The following is a 23,230-nucleotide window of genomic DNA, read 5'->3' as shown; positions in this document are numbered from 1 at the left end:
GTTACTGGGTGGTCAACCATCCTCCAGGATAGTTACTGGGTGGTCAACCATCCTCCAGCATAGTTACTGGGTGGTCAACCATCCTCCAGCATAGTTACTGGGTGGTCAACCATCCTCCAGCATAGTTACTGGGTGTGCAGCCTTTTATTCCAGCCCTGGTCTAATCACACTATATCCTAAACATCAGCCTTGGTCTAATCCCACTGTAGCCTAAACATCAGCCCTGGTCTAACCCCAGTGTAGCCTAAACATCTGCCCTGGTCTAACCACACTGTAGTCTAAACATCAGCCCCGTCCTAACATCAGCCCTGGTCTAACCACACTGTAGCCTAAACATCAGCCCTGGTCTAACCACACTGTAGCCTAACTCAGCCCTGGTCCAACCACACTGTAGTCTAAACATCAGCCCTGGTCTAACCACACTGTAGCCTAAACATCAGCCCTGGTCTAACCACACTGTAGCCTAAACATCAGCCCTGGTCTAACCACACTGTAGTCTAAACATCAGCCCTGGTCTAATCACACTGTAGCCTAAACATCAGCCTTGGTCTAATCACACTGTAGCCTAAACATCAGCTGCTCATCATGACCTTGATAAGCAGTGTTTCAGGGCTCTACTGCATAAATGTCAGTGTGTGTATTTCGGGGGAACAAAAGGCTAATGGACCGACTTGGAAAAACACAGCTCCTGTACTTCTTTCATCCCAAGTCAAACATTGTATACAATTACGTGTGTGTCCTAGAATGGCCCCCTATTCCCTATATAGTGCACTAGTTTTGACCAGCACCCAGCCATTTGGGATGCGGCCCACATCTTGTACAGTACTTATACTGTTGTTGTGGTGGCGGTGGTGGGATGGGCTGTCACTTACACACAGACAGAAGTATGGTGTTCATTCTTCATTTAACTAGGCAAGTCAGTTAAGGAACATGTTCTTATTTACAAATGACGGCCTACCAAAAGGCCTCCTGTGGGGACGGGGGTCCTGGGATTAAAAAATAAAAATACGATATAAATATAGGACAAAACACACATCACAACAAGAGACACAACACAACATACAGAGATACCCAAGACAACATAAGACAGCAACACGACAACACAACATGGTAGCAGCACAACACAACATGGTAGCAACACAACACGGTAGCAACATAACACAACATGGTAGCAGCACAACATGGTAGCAGCACAACACGGTAGCAGCACAACATGGTAGCAACACAACACGGTAGCAACATAACACAACATGGTAGCAGCACAACATGGTAGCAGCACAACATGGTAGCAACACAACACGGTAGCAACATAACACAACATGGTAGCAGCACAACATGGTAGCAGCACAACATGGTAGCAGCACAACACGGTAGCAACACAACATAACAACATGGTAGCAACACAACATAACAACATAACAACATGGTAGCAACACAACACAACAACAACATGGTAGCAACACAACATAACAACATGGTAGCAACACAACATAACAACATGGTAGCAACACAACACAACAACAACATGGTAGCAGCACAAAACATGGTACAAACAGTATTGGGCTAACAAAACGATCAACCCTGTTCAATGGAAGATAACTGCCTGGGATACAAATCTCTCATTATGTCTGTCTGACCACTACAAAGACAGACAGTGAGGATCACAAACAGAGATTGTGGTGTGGTGTGAAAGTCAACTGCCTCCCTGCCCGGCAGTCTGCCTCCCTGCCCGTCTGGCTATGTGTCTGCCTGGAACCCGGCCTGGAACCCTGCTGTCTGTCTGCCTGGAACCCTGCTGCCTGTCTGCCTGGAACCCTGCTGCCTGTCTGCCTGGAACCCTGCTGTCTGGAACCTTGCTGGCTGGCTGGCTGTCTGGAACCTTGCTGTCTGCCTGCTGTCTGCCTGCCTGGAAGCCTGCTGTCTGCCTGCCTGGAACCCTGCTGTCTGCCTGCCTGGAACCCTGCTGTCTGCCTGCCTGGAACTCTGCTGTCTGTCTGGAACCCTGCTGTCTGCCTGCCTGGAACCCTGCTGTCTGCCTGCCTGGAACCCTGCTGGTCTGCCTGCCTGGAATCCTGCTGTCTGCCTGCCTGGAATCCTGCTGTCTGCCTGCCTGGAATCCTGCTGTCTGCCTGGAACCCTGCTGTCTGTCTGGAACTCTGCTGTCTGTCTGGAACCCTGCTGTCTGCCTGGAACCCTGCTGTCTACCTGGAACCCTGCTGTCTGCCTGCCTGGAACCCTGCTGTCTGCCTGCCTGGAACCCTGCTGTCTGCCTGGAACCCTGCTGTCTGTCTGGAACCCTGCTGTCTGTCTGGAACCCTGCTGTCTGTCTGGAACCCTGCTGCCTGTCCGGAACCCTGCTGTCTGTCCGGAACCCTGCTGTCTGTCTGGAACCCTGCTGCCTGTCCCATTTATGCCTGATGTGTAGAGGCAGGAATGCACCACCGCCCTGTTCCCGGACTAAGACAACTATCACTAGACCTTGTACTTGAGCCTTATCACAGGCAGACCGGCCCAGATGGTAGACTGCCCTTGACACACACACACACACACACACACACACATATACAGTTTAAGTCGGTAGTTTACATACACCTTAGCCAAATACATTTAAAAACTCAGTTTTTCACAAGCCCTGACATTTAATCTTAGGAAAAATTCCCCGTCTTAGGTCAGTTAGGATCAGAACTATTTTAAGAATGTGAAATGTCAGAATAATAGTAGAGAGAATGATTTATTTCAGCTTTTATTTAAATCACACTCCCAGTGGGTCAGAAGTTTACATACACTCAATTAGTATTTGGTAGCATTGCCTTTAAAATTGTTCAACTTGGGTCAAACGTTTCGGGTAGCCTTCCACAATAAGTTGGGTGAATTTTGGCCCATTCCTCCTGACAGAGCTGGTGTAACTGAGTCAGGTTTGTATGCCTCCTTGCTCTCACACGCTTTTTCAGTTCTGCCAACAAATTTTCTATGGGATTGAGGTTAGGATTTTGTGATGGCCACCCCAATACCTTGACTTTGTTGTCTTTAAGCCATTTTGCCACAACTTTGGAAGTCTGCTTGGGGTCATTGTCCATTTGGAAGACCCATTTGCGACCAAGCTTTAACTTCCTGACTGATGTCTTGAGATGTTGCTTCAATATATCTACATAATTTTCCTACCTTATGATGCCATCTATTTTGTGAAGTGCACCAGTCCCTCCTGCAGCAAAGCCCCCCCACAACATGATGCTGCCACCCCCGTGCTTCACGGTTGGGATGGTGTTCTTCAGCTTGCAAGCCTCCCCATTTTTCCTCCAAACATAACGATGGTCATTATGGTCAAACAGTTCTATTTTTGTTTCATCAGACCAGAAGAAATTTCTCCAAAAAAGTAAGATCTTTGTCCCCATGTGCAGTTGCAAACCGTAGTCTGGCTTCTTTATGGCTGTTTTAGAGCAGTGGTTTCTTCCTTGATGAGCGGCCTTTCAAGTTATGTTGATATAGGACTCGTTTTACTGTGGATATAGATACTTTTGTACCCGTTTCCTCCAGCATCTTCACAAGGTCCTTTGAATCAGACTTGGTCTACAATTTTTTTTTCTGAGGTCTTGGCTGATTTCTTTTGATTTTCCCATGCAAAGAGGCACTGAGTTTGAAGGTAGGCCTTGAAATACATCCACAGGTACACCTCCAATTTTCTCAAATTATGTCAATTAGCCTATCAGAAGCCTCTAAAGCCATGACATATTTTGGGGGAATTTTCCAAGCTGTTTAAAGGCACAGTCAACTAGGTGTATGTACACTTCTGACCCACTGGAATTGTGCTACAGTGAAATATAAGTGAAATAATCTGGTCTGTAAACAATTGTTGGAAGAATTACTTGTGTCATGCACAAAGTAGATGTCCTAACTGACTTGCCAAAACAATAGTTTGTTAACAAGATATTTGTGGAGTGGTTGAAGAACAAGTTTTAATGACTCCGACCTAAGTGTATGTAAACTTCCGACTTCAACTGTACACACTCCCACAACACAGACACACACAGTAACACACACTAAGGCCAACCTAAACCGTACTGAACTGGGTCGGATGTTTTCTTTCCACATCGTCCCATCCAGCAGGATTCCAGCCAATACAGTGGAGGGTAACCGGGCCAGCACAGTACAGCTGGGTTTGGTGAGAAGTACCGGGCCAGCACAGTACAGCTGGGTTTGGTGAGAAGTACCGGGCCAGCACAGTACAGCTGGGTTTGGTGAGAAGTACCGGGCCAGCACAGTACAGCTGGGTTTGGTGAGAAGTACCGGGCCAGCACAGTACAGCTGGGTTTGGTGAGAAGTACCGGGCCAGCACAGTACAGCTGGGTTTGGTGAGAAGTACCGGGCCAGCACAGTACAGCTGGGTTTGGTGAGAAGTACCGGGCCAGCACAGTACAGCTGGGTTTGTGAGGTCCATGGTCATTCCGAGCCCTAATGAGAAGACGGTTTAACAGATTTGTAGCCCGTTGGAGCTAGCTGTGTGTGTTTATTTTATTTTATAAAATCACACACACACACACACACACACACCTTGTGTAATTGATGAGCCAGTGTTCTTGGTATGGTCATAGTGTAATAAGATAGTGGTTGTTGTGCCAGAGGAGAGACTTCAAACCAACTCTGACATCTTGACAGCTCTGCTAACGTCTCTGAAATAGACCGTCACTAATCAGTGTTTTCCACAAGCACATAGGCTAGGCAGGCAAATAGAAAAAGTAGCCCGTAAAGATGAAGTAAATTACCTGGAAATAACACTGATCCGTGTTTTGGTGTGTTTACAGTGTTAGTTTCATCAGCTGTTGTATAATATATAAAACATAGGGAGGGACAGGCATTTGACAGTATGGACTTTTAAAAGAATCCTGTAAGAGTCCACAGTCCACAGGCTTCCTTCCTTTTAAGAGGCCCTTTCCTCAGTAATACAGGTGCGATTGAAGCAGGTGTTAAACATGGTCCCTTTCCTCAGTAATACAGGTGCGATTGAAGCAGGTGTTAAACATGGTCCCTTTCCTCAGTAATACAGGTGCGATTGAAGCAGGTGTTAAACATGGTCCCTTTCCTCAGTAATACAGGTGCGATTGAAGCAGGTGTTAAACATGGTCTTTACGACACAACGCAGCAGTTGACGACTCCATTGTGGGACACTTTGATTAAAATCAACAGACCTATAAATCGATATCTTTGTCGATAACACATCAGTACATTTCAAACAATTCAAATCTGTTTTTCTTTGACCATATTTGGGACCAGAGTGAGGCTCTCGCTCCACTAGCCTGCCTACTGCAGCGAGGAGGGATTCACCTTCTTCATCAAAATGCTTTCATCATTTATCTGCAGATAAAAATCGCCCCCCAAAAAAACGACTACCGGTATGCAAATGAGGGAGCCGAATGAACAGCTCTCTTACCGATGCGATTCGGTCGGCTACTGACGTGTCACTCTATTCAACGTCCCTGTCTGGGATGTTCTGATGGACTGTATGTCAAAAATACAAAATGGAGATCTTTCATTTAATCGTCCGAACGCAATACCATGGACATACGTGGTATGATTTATGAACGGCAAGGCGATAGGACATGGACTTTTATTCAGTCAGTTTGACACCTTTTTATGAACTAGTCAAGGTTGTTGTTCATTAATCAAAGCACAGAGAACAGCCTATGGGGGCCACCACTCCGTGGCTGCATATGAAACACGCCACGGTACAACTAACCCCCCCCAAGAATTTCTACTGGCCTGGACATGTTGTTGTTCATTAATGTATTGGGGTCATGCAGGGCCTACAGGTTGACATGCTGTCTCTCTATAGAGTGAGGTGGAGGAGTCTACCCTGGTGAGGAGGAGGAGTCGACAGTAGTGAGGAGGAGGAGTCTACCGTAGTGAGGAGGAGGAGTCTACCGTAGTGAGGGGGAGGAGTCTACCGTAGTGAGGAGGTGGAGTCTACCGTAGTGAGGAGGAGGAGTCTACCGTGGTGAGGAGGAGGAGTCTACGGTAGTGAGGAGGAGGAGTCTACCGTAGTGAGGAGGAGGAGTCTACCGTAGTGAGGAGGAGGAGTCTACCCTGTATGGAAGAGACTTCCCCATTCAGTTTCTATATTCAGGGTTCAATCAAACATCGTTTTAAGCCTTGCTATTGACAGTTACAGCTGACTATGATCTATGGACTATAGAGGAGGTCTATCGTAGACTTCAAGACTGACTATGAAGATGTGAACTCTAGTCAGGTCTCTAGACTAGACCAACTCTTTCAGTTGATGGCACCAGTATGATTTGGTCACACCAACAATGACCTTGTGTCTCATAACGTGCCTGCATTCCATCCAGAACCAGGCTAATAAATGACTAGCCATCTTTTAAATTAGCGTTCCTTTACAGGGCTTGATCTTCAGGTACATTTGCCAGTGGAAAACGGATGATGAACTCATCATTTAAAATGTTGCCATCTTTAATTTGTACCCTTCATAAACAAATAATTACAATTTAATTTGACAATATCATATTTACATTGATTGTTGGGAGGGGGTGTTAATTGTAAGTGAGGTCCATGGTCATTCCAAGCCCTATTGTAAGTGATTTTGAACAGTCACTAAAGGTGTAGGGCCCTATAAAATCAGTCACTAAAGGTGTAGGGCCCTATAAAATCTGTCACTAAAGGTGTAGGGCCCTATAAAATCTGTTTCATCTATTGGCAAAATCCCTTTTCATCCATTTTCTAGTTTTTCAAAGTCCACAACCACATCAGGAGACTACATCTGGGAACAAACAATTATAATAATTGGACGGAGTACTTGCTCTGTTAAACGGTGTACTTGCTCTGTTAAACGGTGTACTTGCTCTGTTAAACGGTGTACTTGCTCTGTTAAACGGTGTACTTGCTCTGACCCTCTCTGGTGCCATTTTCTAAATGACGCATAATATTGTATATTACCCACACAAAGTACAATTCAGTTTCAAAACGAAGTCCTACAAACACATGTGTAGTACTGTTAGAAAGGTAAGAACTGTGGGGTTCTGATAAAGGTCGCAGAAACAATGTGACTAAACTTATGTAAATAAGGTATTTCTATTGTTTTTTATACATTTGCACAAATATATATATTTTTTGACTTTGTTATTACAGGGTAGTGTGTAGATTGATGAGATTTGTTTTATTGTTTAATCCATTTTAGAATAAGGATGTAACGTAACAAAAAAGTCAAAAGTTTTTTGAATCATTTCCGAATGCACTGTAGGCCTACTTTGGAGTCGATATTTAAATTGGGCAAATTTTTGGGGGAAAGCTTTTATAAATTTTCACACAACAGTACATGATGACTGAATTACGTATCGCAAAAAAGATTCAAACAGGACTTCGGACCAACTTTTTGAATATCTGGGTTGAATACCCCCCAACTCCGTTCCTCGAGTACCCCCCCAACAGCCCAACTCTGTTCCTCCAGTACCCCCCCCCCCCCCCCCCCCCCCAACAGCCCAACAAATACCCAACATGCAGTTTGAATACATCTTGATAATAAAAAATAAAAAAGCTCAAATGTGAACCAGAGACTAACGTGACCCCAAAAAACAAAGTTTCACCCAAGCAACAACATCTTAAAAAATTGGTGTTGCGCTGCCAAGTCATGGGGTCACAAATGCAAGTGTTTTGGTCGCAGTTTGATAGAACAGGTTCAAGGAAAGAGAGAGAGAGAGAGAGACCAACACCGTGCAACTGGACAGGATATAGGCCTTTAAATCGATGATCATCACCCAGCTTTACAGCTAGCCAAGTGGCAGGGCTGCTTTTTGTTGTTGGTTGTTTTTTTTTTAATTCAGGAGTGGGCCTTTAAAGGGAAAAAGGAGAGGCCTGGCACGTACCGAGAACCACAAAGGGATTCAGAGCTATACTGCTCATCATTTACCTCAGCGGTTCAAATCATATCCGTGTCCCAGCAGGCACCCTATTCCCTATTTAGTGCACTACTTTTGACAAGGCCCCATAGTGCTCTGGTCAAACGTAGTGCACTACATCGGGTGCCATGTAGGACTGAACCCATGACTGGGGAGGAGTTTACGCTCCTAGGCCCCAACATAGCCCCTAACAAGTTCCTCTGTCAGCTGCTCACAAGTCACAATGTCTACAGGGCCCCCTCCGGAGTTTCTCCCTCCTGACCATGTGAGACCTGCAGGAAACACTCCAGACCCGACTCATGACTGTGCTCTGTGCCTACAGAGAACCTACAAGCCTTTCATGTTGGGACGAGTCCTACGTTAGGCTAAAGGCACTTGATAGTGTACAGATCAATAGATTCATTGTTAACTACGTGATCACGCTTAGTGCACGGTGTTTTGACGCCTGTGAGCCCTGTGCACCCTGCTTCTTTAAAACACAAAGTTCCTAGAAGCAGTCAGAAGTGTACACGGGAAGCCCCACAGTTAAAGGGATAGTACGACATTTTGGCAAAAAGTGTACACGGGAAGCCCCACAGTTAAAGGGATAGTACGACATTTTGGCAAAAAAAAAACATTTTTAAAAAGCTAGCATGCTAGCTGTTCCTGTAGACTTCCAGTCATTGTGCTAACACTAGTTAGCAATGGCTCCAGAAACTACCTTCAACTTCCATGAGTATCCATGAGTTAATCTGACTCTGGGTCAGTAGAAAAGAGGATTAAAACTGCAAAAATCCCTTTAATATTACAACGGCTGCGTAATGCAAGAATACGCCTGGTAGTCACAGGGGCCGCCTCCCTGGGCGTCACAGGGGCCGCCTCCCTGGGCGTCACAGGGGCCGCCTCCCTGGGCGTCACAGGGGCCGCCTCCCTGGGCGTCACAGGGGCCGCCTCCCTGGGCGTCACAGGGGCCGCCTCCCTGGGCGTCACAGGGGCCGCCTCCCTGGGCGTCACAGGGGCCGCCTCCCTGGACGTCACAGGGGCCGCCTCCCTGGACGTCACAGGGGCCGCCTCCCTGGACGTCACAGGGGCCGCCTCCCTGGACGTCACAGGGGCCGCCTCCCTGGACGTCACAGGGGCCGCCTCCCTGGACGTCACAGGGGCCGCCTCCCTGGACGTCACAGGGGCCGCCTCCCTGGACTGGGGTGGTTCTGCCACCTGGTCTGACTGGGGTGGTTCTGCCGTCTGGTCTGACTGGGGTGGTTCTGCCGTCTGACTGGGGTGGTTCTGCCGTCTGAATGGGGTGGTTCTGCCGTCTGAATGGGGTGGTTCTGCCGTCTGAATGGGGTGGTTCTGCCGTCTGGTCTGACTGGGGTGGTTCTGCCGTCTGGTCTGACTGGGGTGGTTCTGCCGCCTGGTCTGACTGGGGTGGTTCTGCCGTCTGGTCTGACTGGGGAGGTTCTGCCGTCTGGTCTGACTGGGGAGGTTCTGCCGTCTGGTCTGACTGGGGTGGTTCTGCCGTCTGGTCTGACTGGGTGGTTCTGCCGTCTGGTCTGACTGGGGTGGTTCTGCCGCCTGGTCTGACTGGGGTGGTTCTGCCGTCTGACTGGGGTGGTTCTGCCGTCTGACTGGGGTGGTTCTGCCGTCTGACTGGGGTGGTTCTGCCGTCTGGTCTGACTGGGGTGGTTCTGCCGTCTGACTGGGGTGGTTCTGCCGTCTGGTCTGACTGGGGTGGTTCTGCCGTCTGGTCTGACTGGGTGGTTCTGCCGTCTGGTCTGACTGGGGTGGTTCTGCCGTCTGACTGGGTGGTTCTGCCGTCTGGTCTGACTGGGGTGGTTCTGCCGTCTGGTCTGACTGGGTGGTTCTGCCGTCTGGTCTGACTGGGGTGGTTCTGCTGTCTGACTGGGTGGTTCTGCTGTCTGGTCTGACTGGGTAGTTCTGCTGTCTGACTGGGTGGTTCTGCTGTCTGGTCTGACTGGGTAGTTCTGCTGTCTGACTGGGTGGTTCTGCTGTCTGACTGGGTGGTTCTGCTGTCTGACTGGGTGGTTCTGCTGTCTGACTGGGTGGTTCTGCTGTCTGACTGGGTGGTTCTGCTGTCTGACTGGGGTGGTTCTGCTGTCTGACTGGGTGGTTCTGCTGTCTGGTCTGACTGGGGTGGTTCTGCTGTCTGGTCTGACTGGGTGGTTCTGCTGTCTGACTGGGTGGTTCTGCTGTCTGACTGGGTGGTTCTGCTGTCTGACTGGGTGGTTCTGCTGTCTGGTCTGACTGGGGTGGTTCTGCTGTCTGGTCTGACTGGGGTGGTTCTGCTGTCTGGTCTGACTGGGGTGGTTCTGCTGTCTGGTCTGACTGGGGTGGTTCTGCTGTCTGGTCTGACTGGGTGGTTCTGCTGTCTGGTCTGACTGGGTGGTTCTGCTGTCTGACTGGGTGGTTCTGCTGTCTGACTGGGTGGTTCTGCTGTCTGACTGGGTGGTTCTGCTGTCTGACTGGGTGGTTCTGCTGTCTGGTCTGATGACCTGGGTCTTCTTCACTAGTCCCCAAGCATAAGACAACAGACTGAATCAGGGAAGGACGGAACTACCTGAAGTTTTCCAATGAAACACTTAATTTTCCGTTCAGTTGCAAAGCGTTTAGCTACGGTGCGCACTAATGAACAGGACCCAGGCCTGGGTAGGAGGGCTAGAAAGGCAGGCAGGGAGAGGTGTGCCTGGGACATGGTGCACTTCAGGTCCTCTGAACGATCACAAAGAAGATGTATAAAGTAGCACACTGTGTCCCACGGGAGGGTTGGTGGCACCTTAATCAGGGAGGACAGGCTCGTGGTAATGACTGGAGCGGAATAGGTGGAATGGTATCAAACACATCAGAACACATGGTTTCCATATGGTTGATGCCATTCGCTACGTTCCAACTGCTGTGTTCAAGTTCATGTGCAGAGCACATGGGACCGCCTGAAATGACCCAGTGACGTCCGGGTTTGGCCGATGTAGGCCGTCATTGTAAATAAGAATTTGCTCTTACCTGACTTGCCTAGTTCAATAAAGGCTAAATTAAATAATTACATATGAATCAATGCCATTATTCTCTGGTGTTAAAACTGTCTGTACGTCTGCTGCTGTGGTTGTGTCCCCAGTACTAAGTATCGCCCAGTGCCAGGTCAGGCCTCCCTACGTACTGCCCGGTACCAGGTCAGGCCTCCCTACGTACTGCCCGGTACCAGGTCAGGCCTCCCTACGTACTGCCCGGTACCAGGTCAGGCCTCCCTACGTACTGCCCAGTACCAGGTCAGGCCTCCCTACGTACGTCCCAGTACTAGGTCAGGCCTCCCTACGTACTGCCCAGTACCAGCTCAGGCCTCCCTACGTACTGCCCAGTGCTAGGTCAGGCCTCCCTACGTACTGCCCAGTACCAGGTCAGGCCTCCCTACGTACGTCCCAGTACTAGGTCAGGCCTCCCTACGTACGTCCCAGTACTAGGTCGGGCCTCCCTACGTACTGCCCGGTACCAAGTCGGGCCTCCCTACGTACGTCCCGGTACCAGGTCGGGCCTCCCTACGTACTGCCCAGTACCAGGTCAGGCCTCCCTACGTACTACCCAGTACTAGGTCAGGCCTCCCTACGTACGTCCCAGTACCAGGTCGGGCCTCCCTACGTACGTCCCAGTACCAGGTCGGGCCTCCCTACGTACGTCCCAGTACCAGGTCGGGCCTCCCTACGTACGTCCCAGTACCAGGTCGGGCCTCCCTACGTACGTCCCAGTACCAGGTCGGGCCTCCCTACGTACGTCCCAGTACCAGGTCGGGCCTCCCTACGTACGTCCCAGTACCAGGTCGGGCCTCCCTACGTACGTCCCAGTACTAGGTCGGGCCTCCCTACGTACGTCCCAGTACTAGGTCGGGCCTCCCTACGTACTGCCCAGTACTAGGTCATGCCTCCCTACGTACTGCCCAGTACTAGGTCATGCCTCCCTACGTACTGCCCAGTACTAGGTCAGGCCTCCCTACGTACTGCCCGGTACTAGGTCAGGCCTCCCTACGTACGTCCCGGTACTAGGTCGGGCCTCCCTACGTACGTCCCGGTACTAGGTCAGGCCCCCCTACGTACTGCCCAGTACTAGGTCGGGCCTCCCTACGTACGTCCCAGTACCAGGTCAGGCCTCCACACGTACTGCCCGGTACCAGGTCGGGCCTCCACACGTACTGCCCAGTACCAGGTCGGGCTTCCACACGTACTGCCCGGTACCAGGTCGGGCCTCCACACGAACTGCCCGGTACCAGGTCGGGCCTCCCTACGTACTGCCCGGTACCAGGTCGGGCCTCCCTACGTACTGCCCGGTACTAGGTCAAGCCTCCCTACGTACGTCCCAGTACTAGGTCAGGCCTCCCTACGTACGTCCCAGTACTAGGTCAGGCCTCCCTACGTACGTCCCAGTACTAGGTTAGGCCTCCATAAGTACTGCCCAGTACTAGGTCAGGCCTCCCTACGTACTGCCCAGTACTAGGTCAGGCCTCCCTACGTACTGCCCAGTACTAGGTCAGGCCTCCCTACGTACAGCCCAGTACTAGGTCAGGCCTCCCTACATACTGCCCAGTACTAGGTCAGGCCTCCCTAAGTACTGCCCAGTACTAGGTCAGGCCTCCCTAAGTACTGCCCAGTACTAGGTCAGGCCTGCCTACGTACTGCCCGGTACCAGGTCGGGCCTCCACACGTACTGCCCGGTACCAGGTCGGGCTTCCACACGTACTGCCCGGTACCAGGTCGGGCCTCCACACGAACTGCCCGGTACCAGGTCGGGCCTCCCTACGTACTGCCCGGTACCAGGTCGGGCCTCCCAACGTACTGCCCGGTACCAGGTCAGGCCTCCACACGTACTGCCCAGTACTAGGTCAGGCCTCCCTACGTACTGCCCGGTACTAGGTCAAGCCTCCCTACGTACGTCCCAGTACTAGGTCAGGCCTCCCTACATACGTCCCAGTACTAGGTCAGGCCTCCCTACGTACGTCCCAGTACTAGGTTAGGCCTCCATAAGTACTGCCCAGTACTAGGTCAGGCCTCCCTACGTACTGCCCAGTACTAGGTCAGGCCTCCCTACGTACGTCCCAGTACTAGGTCGGGCCTTTTTTTTATTTTTTTTATTTCACCTTTATTTAACCAGGTAGGCTAGTTGAGAACAAGTTCTCATTTGCAACTGCGACCTGGCCAAGATAAGGCATAGCAGTGTGAACAGACAACACAGAGTTACACATGGAGTAAACAATTAACAAGTCAATAACACAGTAGAAAAAAAGGGGAGTCTATATATACATTGTGTGCAAAAGGCATGAGGTAGGCAAATAATTACAATTATGCAGATTAACACTGGAGTGATAAATGATCAGATGGTTATGTACAGGTAGAGATATTGGTGTGCAAAAGAGCAGAAAAATAAAAATAAATAAATAAAAACAGTATGGGGATGAGGTAGGTGAAAATGGGTGGGCTATTTACCAATAGACTATGTACAGCTGCAGCGATCGGTTAGCTGCTCAGATAGCAGATGTTTGAAGTTGGTGAGGGAGATAAAAGTCTCCAACTTCAGCGATTTTTGCAATTCGTTCCAGTCACAGGCAGCAGAGAACTGGAACGAAAGGCGGCCAAATGAGGTGTTGGCTTTAGGGATGATCAGTGAGATACACCTGCTGGAGCGCGTGCTACGGATGGGTGTTGCCATCGTAACCAGTGAACTGAGATAAGGCGGAGCTTTACCTAGCATGGACTTGTAGATGACCTGGAGCCAGTGGGCCTGGCGACGAATATGTAGCGAGGGCCAGCCGACTAGAGCATACAAGTCGCAGTGGTGGGTGGTATAAGGTGCTTTAGTGACAAAACGGATGGCACTGTGATAAACTGCATCCAGTTTGCTGAGTAGAGTGTTGGAAGCAATTTTGTAGATGACGTCGCCGAAGTCGAGGATCGGTAGGATAGTCAGTTTTACTAGGGTAAGTTTGGCGGCGTGAGTGAAGGAGGCTTTGTTGCGGAATAGAAAGCCGACTCTTGATTTGATTTTCGATTGGAGATGTTTGATATGGGTCTGGAAGGAGAGTTTAGAGTCTAGCCAGACACCTAGGTACTTATAGATGTCCACATATTCAAGGTCGGAACCATCCAGGGTGGTGATGCTGGTCAGGCGTGCGGGTGCAGGCAGCGAACGGTTGAAAAGCATGCATTTGGTTTTACTAGCGTTTAAGAGCAGTTGGAGGCCACGGAAGGAGTGCTGTATGGCATTGAAGCTCGTTTGGAGGTTAGATAGCACAGTGTCCAAGGACGGGCCGGAAGTATATAGAATGGTGTCGTCTGCGTAGAGGTGGATCAGGGAATCGCCCGCAGCATGAGAAACATCATTGATATATACAGAGAAAAGAGTCGGCCCGAGAATTGAACCCTGTGGCACCCCCATAGAGACTGCCAGAGGACCGGACAGCATGCCCTCCGATTTGACACACTGAACTCTGTCTGCAAAGTAATTGGTGAACCAGGCAAGGCAGTCATCCGAAAAACCGAGGCTACTGAGTCTGCCGATAAGAATACGGTGATTGACAGAGTCGAAAGCCTTGGCAAGGTCTATGAAGACGGCTGCACAGTACTGTCTTTTATCGATGGCGGTTATGATATCGTTTAGTACCTTGAGCGTGGCTGAGGTACACCCGTGACCGGCTCGGAAACCAGATTGCACAGCGGAGAAGGTACGGTGGGATTCAAGATGGTCAGTGACCTGTTTGTTGACTTGGCTTTCGAAGACCTTAGATAGGCAGGGCAGGATGGATATAGGTCTGTAACAGTTTGGGTCCAGGGTGTCGCCCCCTTTGGGGGTGGGTGTCGCCTCCCTACGTACTGCCCAGTACTAGGTCATGCCTCCCTACGTACTGCCCAGTACTAGGTCATGCCTCCCTACGTACTGCCCAGTACTAGGTCAGGCCTCCCTACGTACTGCCCGGTACTAGGTCAGGGCTCCCTACGTACGTCCCGGTACTAGGTCGGGCCTCCCTACGTACGTCCCGGTACTAGGTCAGGCCCCCCTACGTACTGCCCAGTACTAGGTCGGGCCTCCCTACGTACGTCCCAGTACCAGGTCAGGCCTCCACACGTACTGCCCGGTACCAGGTCGGGCCTCCACACGTACTGCCCAGTACCAGGTCGGGCTTCCACACGTACTGCCCGGTACCAGGTCGGGCCTCCACACGAACTGCCCGGTACCAGGTCGGGCCTCCCTACGTACTGCCCGGTACCAGGTCGGGCCTCCCTACGTACTGCCCGGTACTAGGTCAAGCCTCCCTACGTACGTCCCAGTACTAGGTCAGGCCTCCCTACGTACGTCCCAGTACTAGGTCAGGCCTCCCTACGTACGTCCCAGTACTAGGTTAGGCCTCCATAAGTACTGCCCAGTACTAGGTCAGGCCTCCCTACGTACTGCCCAGTACTAGGTCAGGCCTCCCTACGTACTGCCCAGTACTAGGTCAGGCCTCCCTACGTACAGCCCAGTACTAGGTCAGGCCTCCCTACATACTGCCCAGTACTAGGTCAGGCCTCCCTAAGTACTGCCCAGTACTAGGTCAGGCCTCCCTAAGTACTGCCCAGTACTAGGTCAGGCCTCCCTACGTACTGCCCGGTACCAGGTCGGGCCTCCACACGTACTGCCCAGTACCAGGTCGGGCTTCCACACGTACTGCCCGGTACCAGGTCGGGCCTCCACACGAACTGCCCGGTACCAGGTCGGGCCTCCCTACGTACTGCCCGGTACCAGGTCGGGCCTCCCTACGTACTGCCCGGTACCAGGTCAGGCCTCCACACGTACTGCCCAGTACTAGGTCAGGCCTCCCTACGTACTGCCCGGTACTAGGTCAAGCCTCCCTACGTACGTCCCAGTACTAGGTCAGGCCTCCCTACGTACGTCCCAGTACTAGGTCAGGCCTCCCTACGTACGTCCCAGTACTAGGTTAGGCCTCCATAAGTACTGCCCAGTACTAGGTCAGGCCTCCCTACGTACTGCCCAGTACTAGGTCAGGCCTCCCTACGTACTGCCCAGTACTAGGTCAGGCCTCCCTACGTACAGCCCAGTACTAGGTCAGGCCTCCCTACATACTGCCCAGTACTAGGTCAGGCCTCCCTAAGTACTGCCCAGTACTAGGTCAGGCCTCCCTAAGTACTGCCCAGTACTAGGTCAGGCCTCCCTACGTACTGCCCAGTACTAGGTCAGGCCTCCCTACGTACTGCCCAGTACTAGGTCAGGCCTCCCTACGTACTGCCCAGTACCAGGTCGGGCCTCCACACGTACTGCCCAGTACCAGGTCGGGCCTCCACACGTACTGCCCAGTACCAGGTCGGGCCTCCACACGTACTGCCCAGTACCAGGTCGGGCCTCCACACGAACTGCCCGGTACCAGGTCGGGCCTCCCTACGTACTGCCCGGTACCAGGTCGGACCTCCCTACGTACTGCCCGGTACCAGGTCAGGCCTCCACACGTACTGCCCGGTACTAGGTCAGGCCTCCCTACGTACTACCCGGTACTAGGTCAGGCCTCCCTACGTACATCCCAGTACCAGGTCAGGCCTCCACACGTACTGCCCAGTACCAGGTCGGGCCTCCACACGTACTGCCCAGTACCAGGTCGGGCCTCCACACGTACTGCCCAGTACCAGGTCGGGCCTCCACACGTACTGCCCAGTACCAGGTCGGGCCTCCACACGAACTGCCCGGTACCAGGTCGGGCCTCCCTACGTACTGCCCGGTACCAGGTCAGGCCTCCACACGTACTGCCCAGTACTAGGTCAGGCCTCCCTACGTACTACCCGGTACTAGGTCAGGCCTCCCTACGTACTGCCCGGTACTAGGTCAGGCCTCCCTACGTACTGCCCAGTACTAGGTCAGGCCTCCCTACGTACTGCCCAGTACTAGGTCAGGCCTCCCTACATACTGCCCAGTACTAGGTCAGGCCTCCCTACGTACTGCCCAGTACTAGGTCAGGCCTCCCTACGTACTGCCCAGTACTAGGTCAGGCCTCCCTACGTACGTCCCAGTACCAGGTCAGGCCTCCACACGTACTGCCCAGTACCAGGTCGGGCCTCCACACGTACTGCCCAGTACCAGGTCGGGCCTCCACACGTACTGCCCAGTACCAGGTCGGGCCTCCACATGTACTGCCCAGTACCAGGTCGGGCCTCCACACGAACTGCCCGGTACCAGGTCGGGCCTCCCTACGTACTGCCCGGTACCAGGTCGGACCTCCCTACGTACTGCCCGGTACCAGGTCAGGCCTCCACACGTACTGCCCGGTACTAGGTCAGGCCTCCCTACGTACTACCCGGTACTAGGTCAGGCCTCCCTACGTACGTCCCAGTACTAGGTCAGGCCTCCCTACGTACGTCCCAGTACTAAGTCAGGCCTCCATAAGTACTGCCCAGTACTAGGTCAGGCCTCCCTACGTACTGCCCAGTACTAGGTCAGGCCTCCCTACGTACGTCCCAGTACTAGGTCAGGACTCCCTACGTACGTCCCAGTACTAGGTCAGGCCTCCCTACGTACGTCCCAGTACTAGGTCAGGCCTCCATAAGTACTGCCCAGTACTAGGTCAGGCCTCCCTACGTACTGCCCAGTACTAGGTCAGGCCTCCCTACGTACTGCCCAGTACTAGGTCAGGCCTCCCTACGTACTGCCCAGTACTAGGTCAGGCCTCCCTACGTACTGCCCAGTACTAGGTCAGGCCTCCCTTCGTACTGCCCAGTACTAGGTCAGGCCTCCCTACGTACTGCCCAGTACTAGGTCAGGCCTCCCTACGTACTGCCCAGTACTAGGTCAGGCCTCCCTACGTACTGCCCAGTATTAGGTCAGGCCTCCCTACGTACTGCCCAGTACTAGGTCAGGCCTCCCTACGTACTGCCCAGTACTAGGTCAGGCCTCCCTACGTACGTCCCAGTACCAGGTCAGGCCTCCACATGTACTGCCCAGTACCAGGTCGGGCCTCCACACGTACTGCCCAGTACCAGGTCGGGCCTCCACACGTACTGCCCAGTACCAGGTCGGGCCTCCACACGTACTGCCCAGTACCAGGTCGGGCCTCCACACGTACTGCCCAGTACCAGGTCGGGCCTCCACACGAACTGCCCGGTACCAGGTCAGGCCTCCCTACGTACTGCCCAGTACTAGGTCAGGCCTCCCTACGTACTGCCCAGTACTAGGTCAGGCCTCCCTACGTACTGCCCAGTACTAGGTCAGGCCTCCCTACGTACTGCCCAGTATTAGGTCAGGCCTCCCTACGTACTGCCCAGTATTAGGTCAGGCCTCCCTACGTACTGCCCAGTACTAGGTCAGGCCTCCATACGTACTGCCCAGGACTAGGTCAGGCCTCCATACGTACTGCCCAGTACTAGGTCAGGCCTCCATAAGTACTGCGCAGTACTAGGTCAGGCCTCCATAAGTACTGCCCAGTACTAGGTCAGGCCTCCATAAGTACTGCCCAGTACTAGGTCAGGCCTCCATAAGTACCCCCCAGTACTAGGTCAGGCCTCCATAAGTACTGCCCAGTACTAGATTGTTGCCTGTATTAACATTGTGCCCAGGATCTAGGTAGGTCTATTCCATGTCCAGAGATTTGGCTGCTTGGCGCCCGGTGAAGCAGCCACGGTGTTTGGGTCGCTGGTCATCCCACAATATACTATCACTGTATATTTGTACTGTATATCCACTGGTCATCCCACGATATACTATCACTGTATATCCACTGGTCATCCCAGAATGTACTATCACTGTATATTTATACTGTATACCCACTGGTCATCCCACGATATACTATCACTGTATATCCACTGGTCATCCCACGATATACTATCACTGTATATTTATACTGTATACCCACTGGTCATCCCACGATATACTATCACTGTATATTTGTACTGTATACCCACTGGTCATCCCACGATATACTATCACTGTATATTTGTACTGTATACCCACTGGTCATCCCACGATATACTATCACTGTATATTTATACTGTATACCCACTGGTCATCCCACGATATTCGACGTTCTGGGTGATTAAAGGTGCTTGTGCTGAACTCCTCTAGTGTTGATGTTTTAACTGTGACTGCCTCTACACCTGCTGCCTCTACACCTGCTGCCTCTACACCTGCTGCCTCTACACCTGCTGTGGTTGGACATACTGCCTCCACACATACTGCCTCCACACATACTGCCTCCACAGCTGCTGTGGTTGGACAGGCCCACATACTGCCTCTACACATACTGCCTCTACACATACTGCCTCTACACATACTGCCTCTACACATACTGCCTCTACACATACTGCCTCTACACATACTGCCTCTACACATACTGCCTCTACACATACTGCCTCTACACATACTGCCTCTACACATACTGCCTCCACACATACTGCCTCCACACATACTGCCTCCACACATACTGCCTCCACACATACTGTGCTTGGACAGGCCTACATACTGCCTCTACACATACTGCCTCTACACATACTGCCTCTACACATACTGCCTCTACACATACTGCCTCTACACATACTGCCTCTACACATACTGTGATTGGACAGGCACATACTGTGGTTGAACAGGTCTACATACTGCCTCTACACATACTGCCTCTACACATACTGCCTCTACACATACTGCCTCTACACATACTGCCTCTACACATACTGCCTCTACACATACTGCCTCTACACATACTGCCTCTACACATACTGCCTCTACACATACTGCCTCTACACATACTGCCTCCACACATACTGCCTCCACACATACTGCCTCCACACATACTGTGCTTGGACAGGCCTACATACTGCCTCTACACATACTGCCTCTACACATACTGCCTCTACACATACTGCCTCTACACATACTGCCTCTACACATACTGTGATTGGACAGGCACATACTGTGGTTGAACAGGTCTACATACTGCCTCTACACATACTGCCTCTACACATACTGTGATTGGACAGGCCTACATACTGCCTCTACACCTGCTGTGGTTGGACAGGCCTACATACTGCCTCAAAACCTGCTGTGGTTCGTGTAGCAGGACAGGCCTACATACTGCCTCTACACCTGCTGTGGTTGGACAGGCCTACATACTGCCTCTACACCTGCTGTGGTTGGACAGGCCTACATACTGCGCCTCTACACCTGCTGTGGTTGGACAGGCCTACATACTGCCTCTAGACCTGCTGTGATTGGACAGGCCTACATACTGCCTCTACACCTGCTGTGATTGGACAGGCCTACATACTGCTGTGATTGGACAGACCTACATACTGCCTCTACACCTGCTGTGATTGGACAGGCCTACATACTGCCTCTACACCTGCTGTGATTGGACAGGCCTACATACTGCCTCTACATACTGCTGTGGTTGGACAGGCCTACATACTGCTGTGATTGGACAGGCCTACATACTGCCTCTACATACTGCTGTGATTGGACAGGCCTACATACTGCTGTGATTGGACAGGCCTACATACTGTACTATATCCTAGATAAAGGATGACATTGTGACGTGATTAAAGTCCATGACGTGATTTCGATCACATTAATTGACATGTCTGTATCAACATTGTGAGTTGGATGTACTCTATGCCCAGATCAAACTGTGTGTGGACAGAAAAGTCCTGCTAGATTTCAATCAGTACCACATTAGATGACATGTCACCGTTTGTTGGTTTTATGGCCCAACAGACTGATGACGTGGCTTTTACCATCCTGGACGCGTAGTAAACAACATGAATGTCAGAGTGAATACATTCTACACTAACAGCCCCAAACAGCCACGTCCACATGCATTAATGTGAATGAACACCACGGTCCAATGATGACTACAGGGAATATTCAATCAAACCACGGTCATGTTCACTGTATCTTCATTTACACAATTACAGTACTGCCAAGCACTATGCGCACACACACACACACACACACACACACAGACCACTCTTCTTGGAGAAGACACACACACACACGAAGTGTAGGTGTCCTACATTTGACAGGAGTCCACCTGTTAATTTTCACAGAGTTCAAATAACATCCTGCTATTTTATTTACAAACATTACACGTTTAAATACTGTAGGCCCAACATGTGTCAGTATGCAACTGTACAAATTCTGTACTGCTTGTTAGATTGAATTTCAACTACTCCCACACACAGAGTTGGCTGGATATGAAATAACCACAAGCTGTAAACAAATGCCATCTATTCATGAGAGAAAATAGCCGGGGAAACTGTGACGTGGTTGGAGATGTATGTCCTCCACGCTGCCTGCCTGGCTAGGCCTTATGGTCTATATAGTGTTATGGAATACTGAACAATACGGTCTGTATGACCCCCTACGACCTGCTCTGTGTGGAGGGAGGGGGCGGGGGTCACCGAGGTCATACATTTGGACTGACGCCTAATCCACTTCTCCTGCTCGGAAAGTAAAGACAGACAGAAGAGGAGGTTGATGCTGCACATCACAAGGTTTGATGGTCCATATTAATGCCGTACAGCACCCGTTTCAACATCCTCATATCACCGAATCATAAATACATTGGATGGTACTGTAGAAGGAAGTATGGGACATTTAGACATAACACATAAGGAGAAACTGTGTGTGTGTGGGTATGTGTGTGTGTGGGTCTGTGTGAGTCTGTGTGTCTTCTCCAAGAAGAGTGGCCTGTGTGTGTCTGTGTGTGTGTGTCTGTGTGTGTCTGTGTGTGGCTCTTCTCCAAGAAGAGCGGCCTGTGTGTGTCTCACCTTGATAGTGCTGGGTTTGATCAGAAGTCCTGGGGCAGGAGTGGCATTGGTCTGCTGGGAATCGTCTGATTCCTTTCCACTTTGATAGACCACCCTATCGGAGATATGAATGCTTGAAGCACAGCCCATGCTTCAACCCCACTTCTGACAATCCCTCTAGCTCAAGTGCTTTACCAATACCTGGACGACTGTCATTCGGTATCCCTCCACTGATATCTTCTGGGGGGTCTTTTTCTCCCTCTTGATAAATCGTAATGCTAAACGCTCTCTCTAGTTTCTCTAACACTAAGCATGAATAATAGATGTTCCTCCCCCCCCACCCACCCACCCCCCCTAACCAGGAAACAGATTTCCTCTCTCTGCTTTTTAATTTTTTTTTTACATGAAGCAATTTTGAGAGATTTTCTACACGCGTCGTTTTATTATTGCTAACACGAATCCCGTTATTATAGAACGCCGCTGTTCTGTGGTTCTATTCCAGGGCCGATTTATCCTTCATGAGACGGCTTCCCCGCCTCGGATTCGTACATCACTTGCTCTCTCTCTCTCTTTCTGAATGTATGTATTTTTTTTTAAACTTTACTCTTTTCAAGTAAACGTCAGTCTTCTGGTTGAATTCAAGCAGAAGTTTGATCCATGTTCGTCCAATAAGCCTTCTGCTGAAACCGTCCTCCCCACCCAAAACCATCCAATTCCATTGAACTAATGTTTTTCTTTGACTATCTGGTTAGCCACTTCATTTCAAGACATTGGCCACAATCCGGTTCTCACGACAGTTTGTTCCAGCCTCATATACCCCATCATCAACAGGCTACAATATTCACACTGCATGGTGCTCCCCTCGACTGTCGCTCCAATCTCAAGACTCCCCCTTGCAACAAAATGCAATTTAGTCCGACAAAACATGCCATTTATCTGCCAAAAAAATACCAATTAGGCGAAACAGAAATATTTGGGTGGAATCTTCATTCAGACATCCACTGTCAGCTTGATGACGACCCGACAGAGATAGAAAACTGGGTAAAAATGAGTTGCAATTTTTTCCTCTTTCTGAAAAAAAATATGAAGAGTGCTGTCAAATTATCTGTTGAAGAGGTACCTCCTCTGGATCAGACCAATCGCATAAAAACAGACCGCTGCGCGTCCCCCAAGTTTCGGTTTTCAGTAAGGAAGATGGGTGATTGTTCTTTATAAACGCAAAATACAGAAATTCGCTACATAATGGTGAATTATTTAAGTATTTTTCTCTGCCTTTCGAGCGTTTGCCCTTCCAATTCTTCGGCACTGCTTGACAGCAGCACGTCCAATAAAAGCTGCCGCAAGGATTGACCTACAGCCTTTACTGACGTCAATGCAAATGAGCCTCAACGGGCTAATCAGAGCGCGTCTCCAGCCAGCTGGGCGGATCCAGCGCTCAGAGGGAACTTTGAAATGGACCAGAGAACGTTCACACACTGCCTCTATTCGAATGGGTTCTGAGCCGAACGTCACCCCAAACCGGATGACAATATGTTCAGGGTGAAAATGTATATCTTACACGGGTGTATGCCTGTA

The 23,230-nt window shown here is 50.9% G+C and overlaps 1 protein-coding gene across 3 annotated transcripts in view; it reads right to left on the bottom strand.

Moving 5' to 3' along the window:
* Window positions 1-23,002, bottom strand: part of LOC110515667 (high affinity cAMP-specific and IBMX-insensitive 3',5'-cyclic phosphodiesterase 8A) — a 157,458-nt gene extending 134,456 nt beyond the window's left edge. For 2 of the 3 annotated variants that reach the window (XM_036964408.1, XM_036964409.1), the window contains exon 1: window positions 21,677-23,002. In XM_036964408.1, the coding sequence (XP_036820303.1) occupies window positions 21,677-21,805 (129 nt within the window). In that variant the 5' untranslated portion in view covers window positions 21,806-23,002. The remainder of the gene's footprint in view (window positions 1-21,676) is intronic. The other variant, XM_036964410.1, reaches the window with a different exon arrangement.
* Between the last annotated feature and the right edge of the window lie 228 nt (window positions 23,003-23,230).

The sequence above is a fragment of the Oncorhynchus mykiss genome, chromosome 26 (genome assembly GCF_013265735.2).
Source record: "Oncorhynchus mykiss isolate Arlee chromosome 26, USDA_OmykA_1.1, whole genome shotgun sequence".
NCBI classification, from domain to species: domain Eukaryota; kingdom Metazoa; phylum Chordata; class Actinopteri; order Salmoniformes; family Salmonidae; genus Oncorhynchus; species Oncorhynchus mykiss.
The sequence above is the reverse complement of the archived record's forward strand: the minus strand, read 5'-3'. Positions and strand labels throughout refer to the sequence as shown.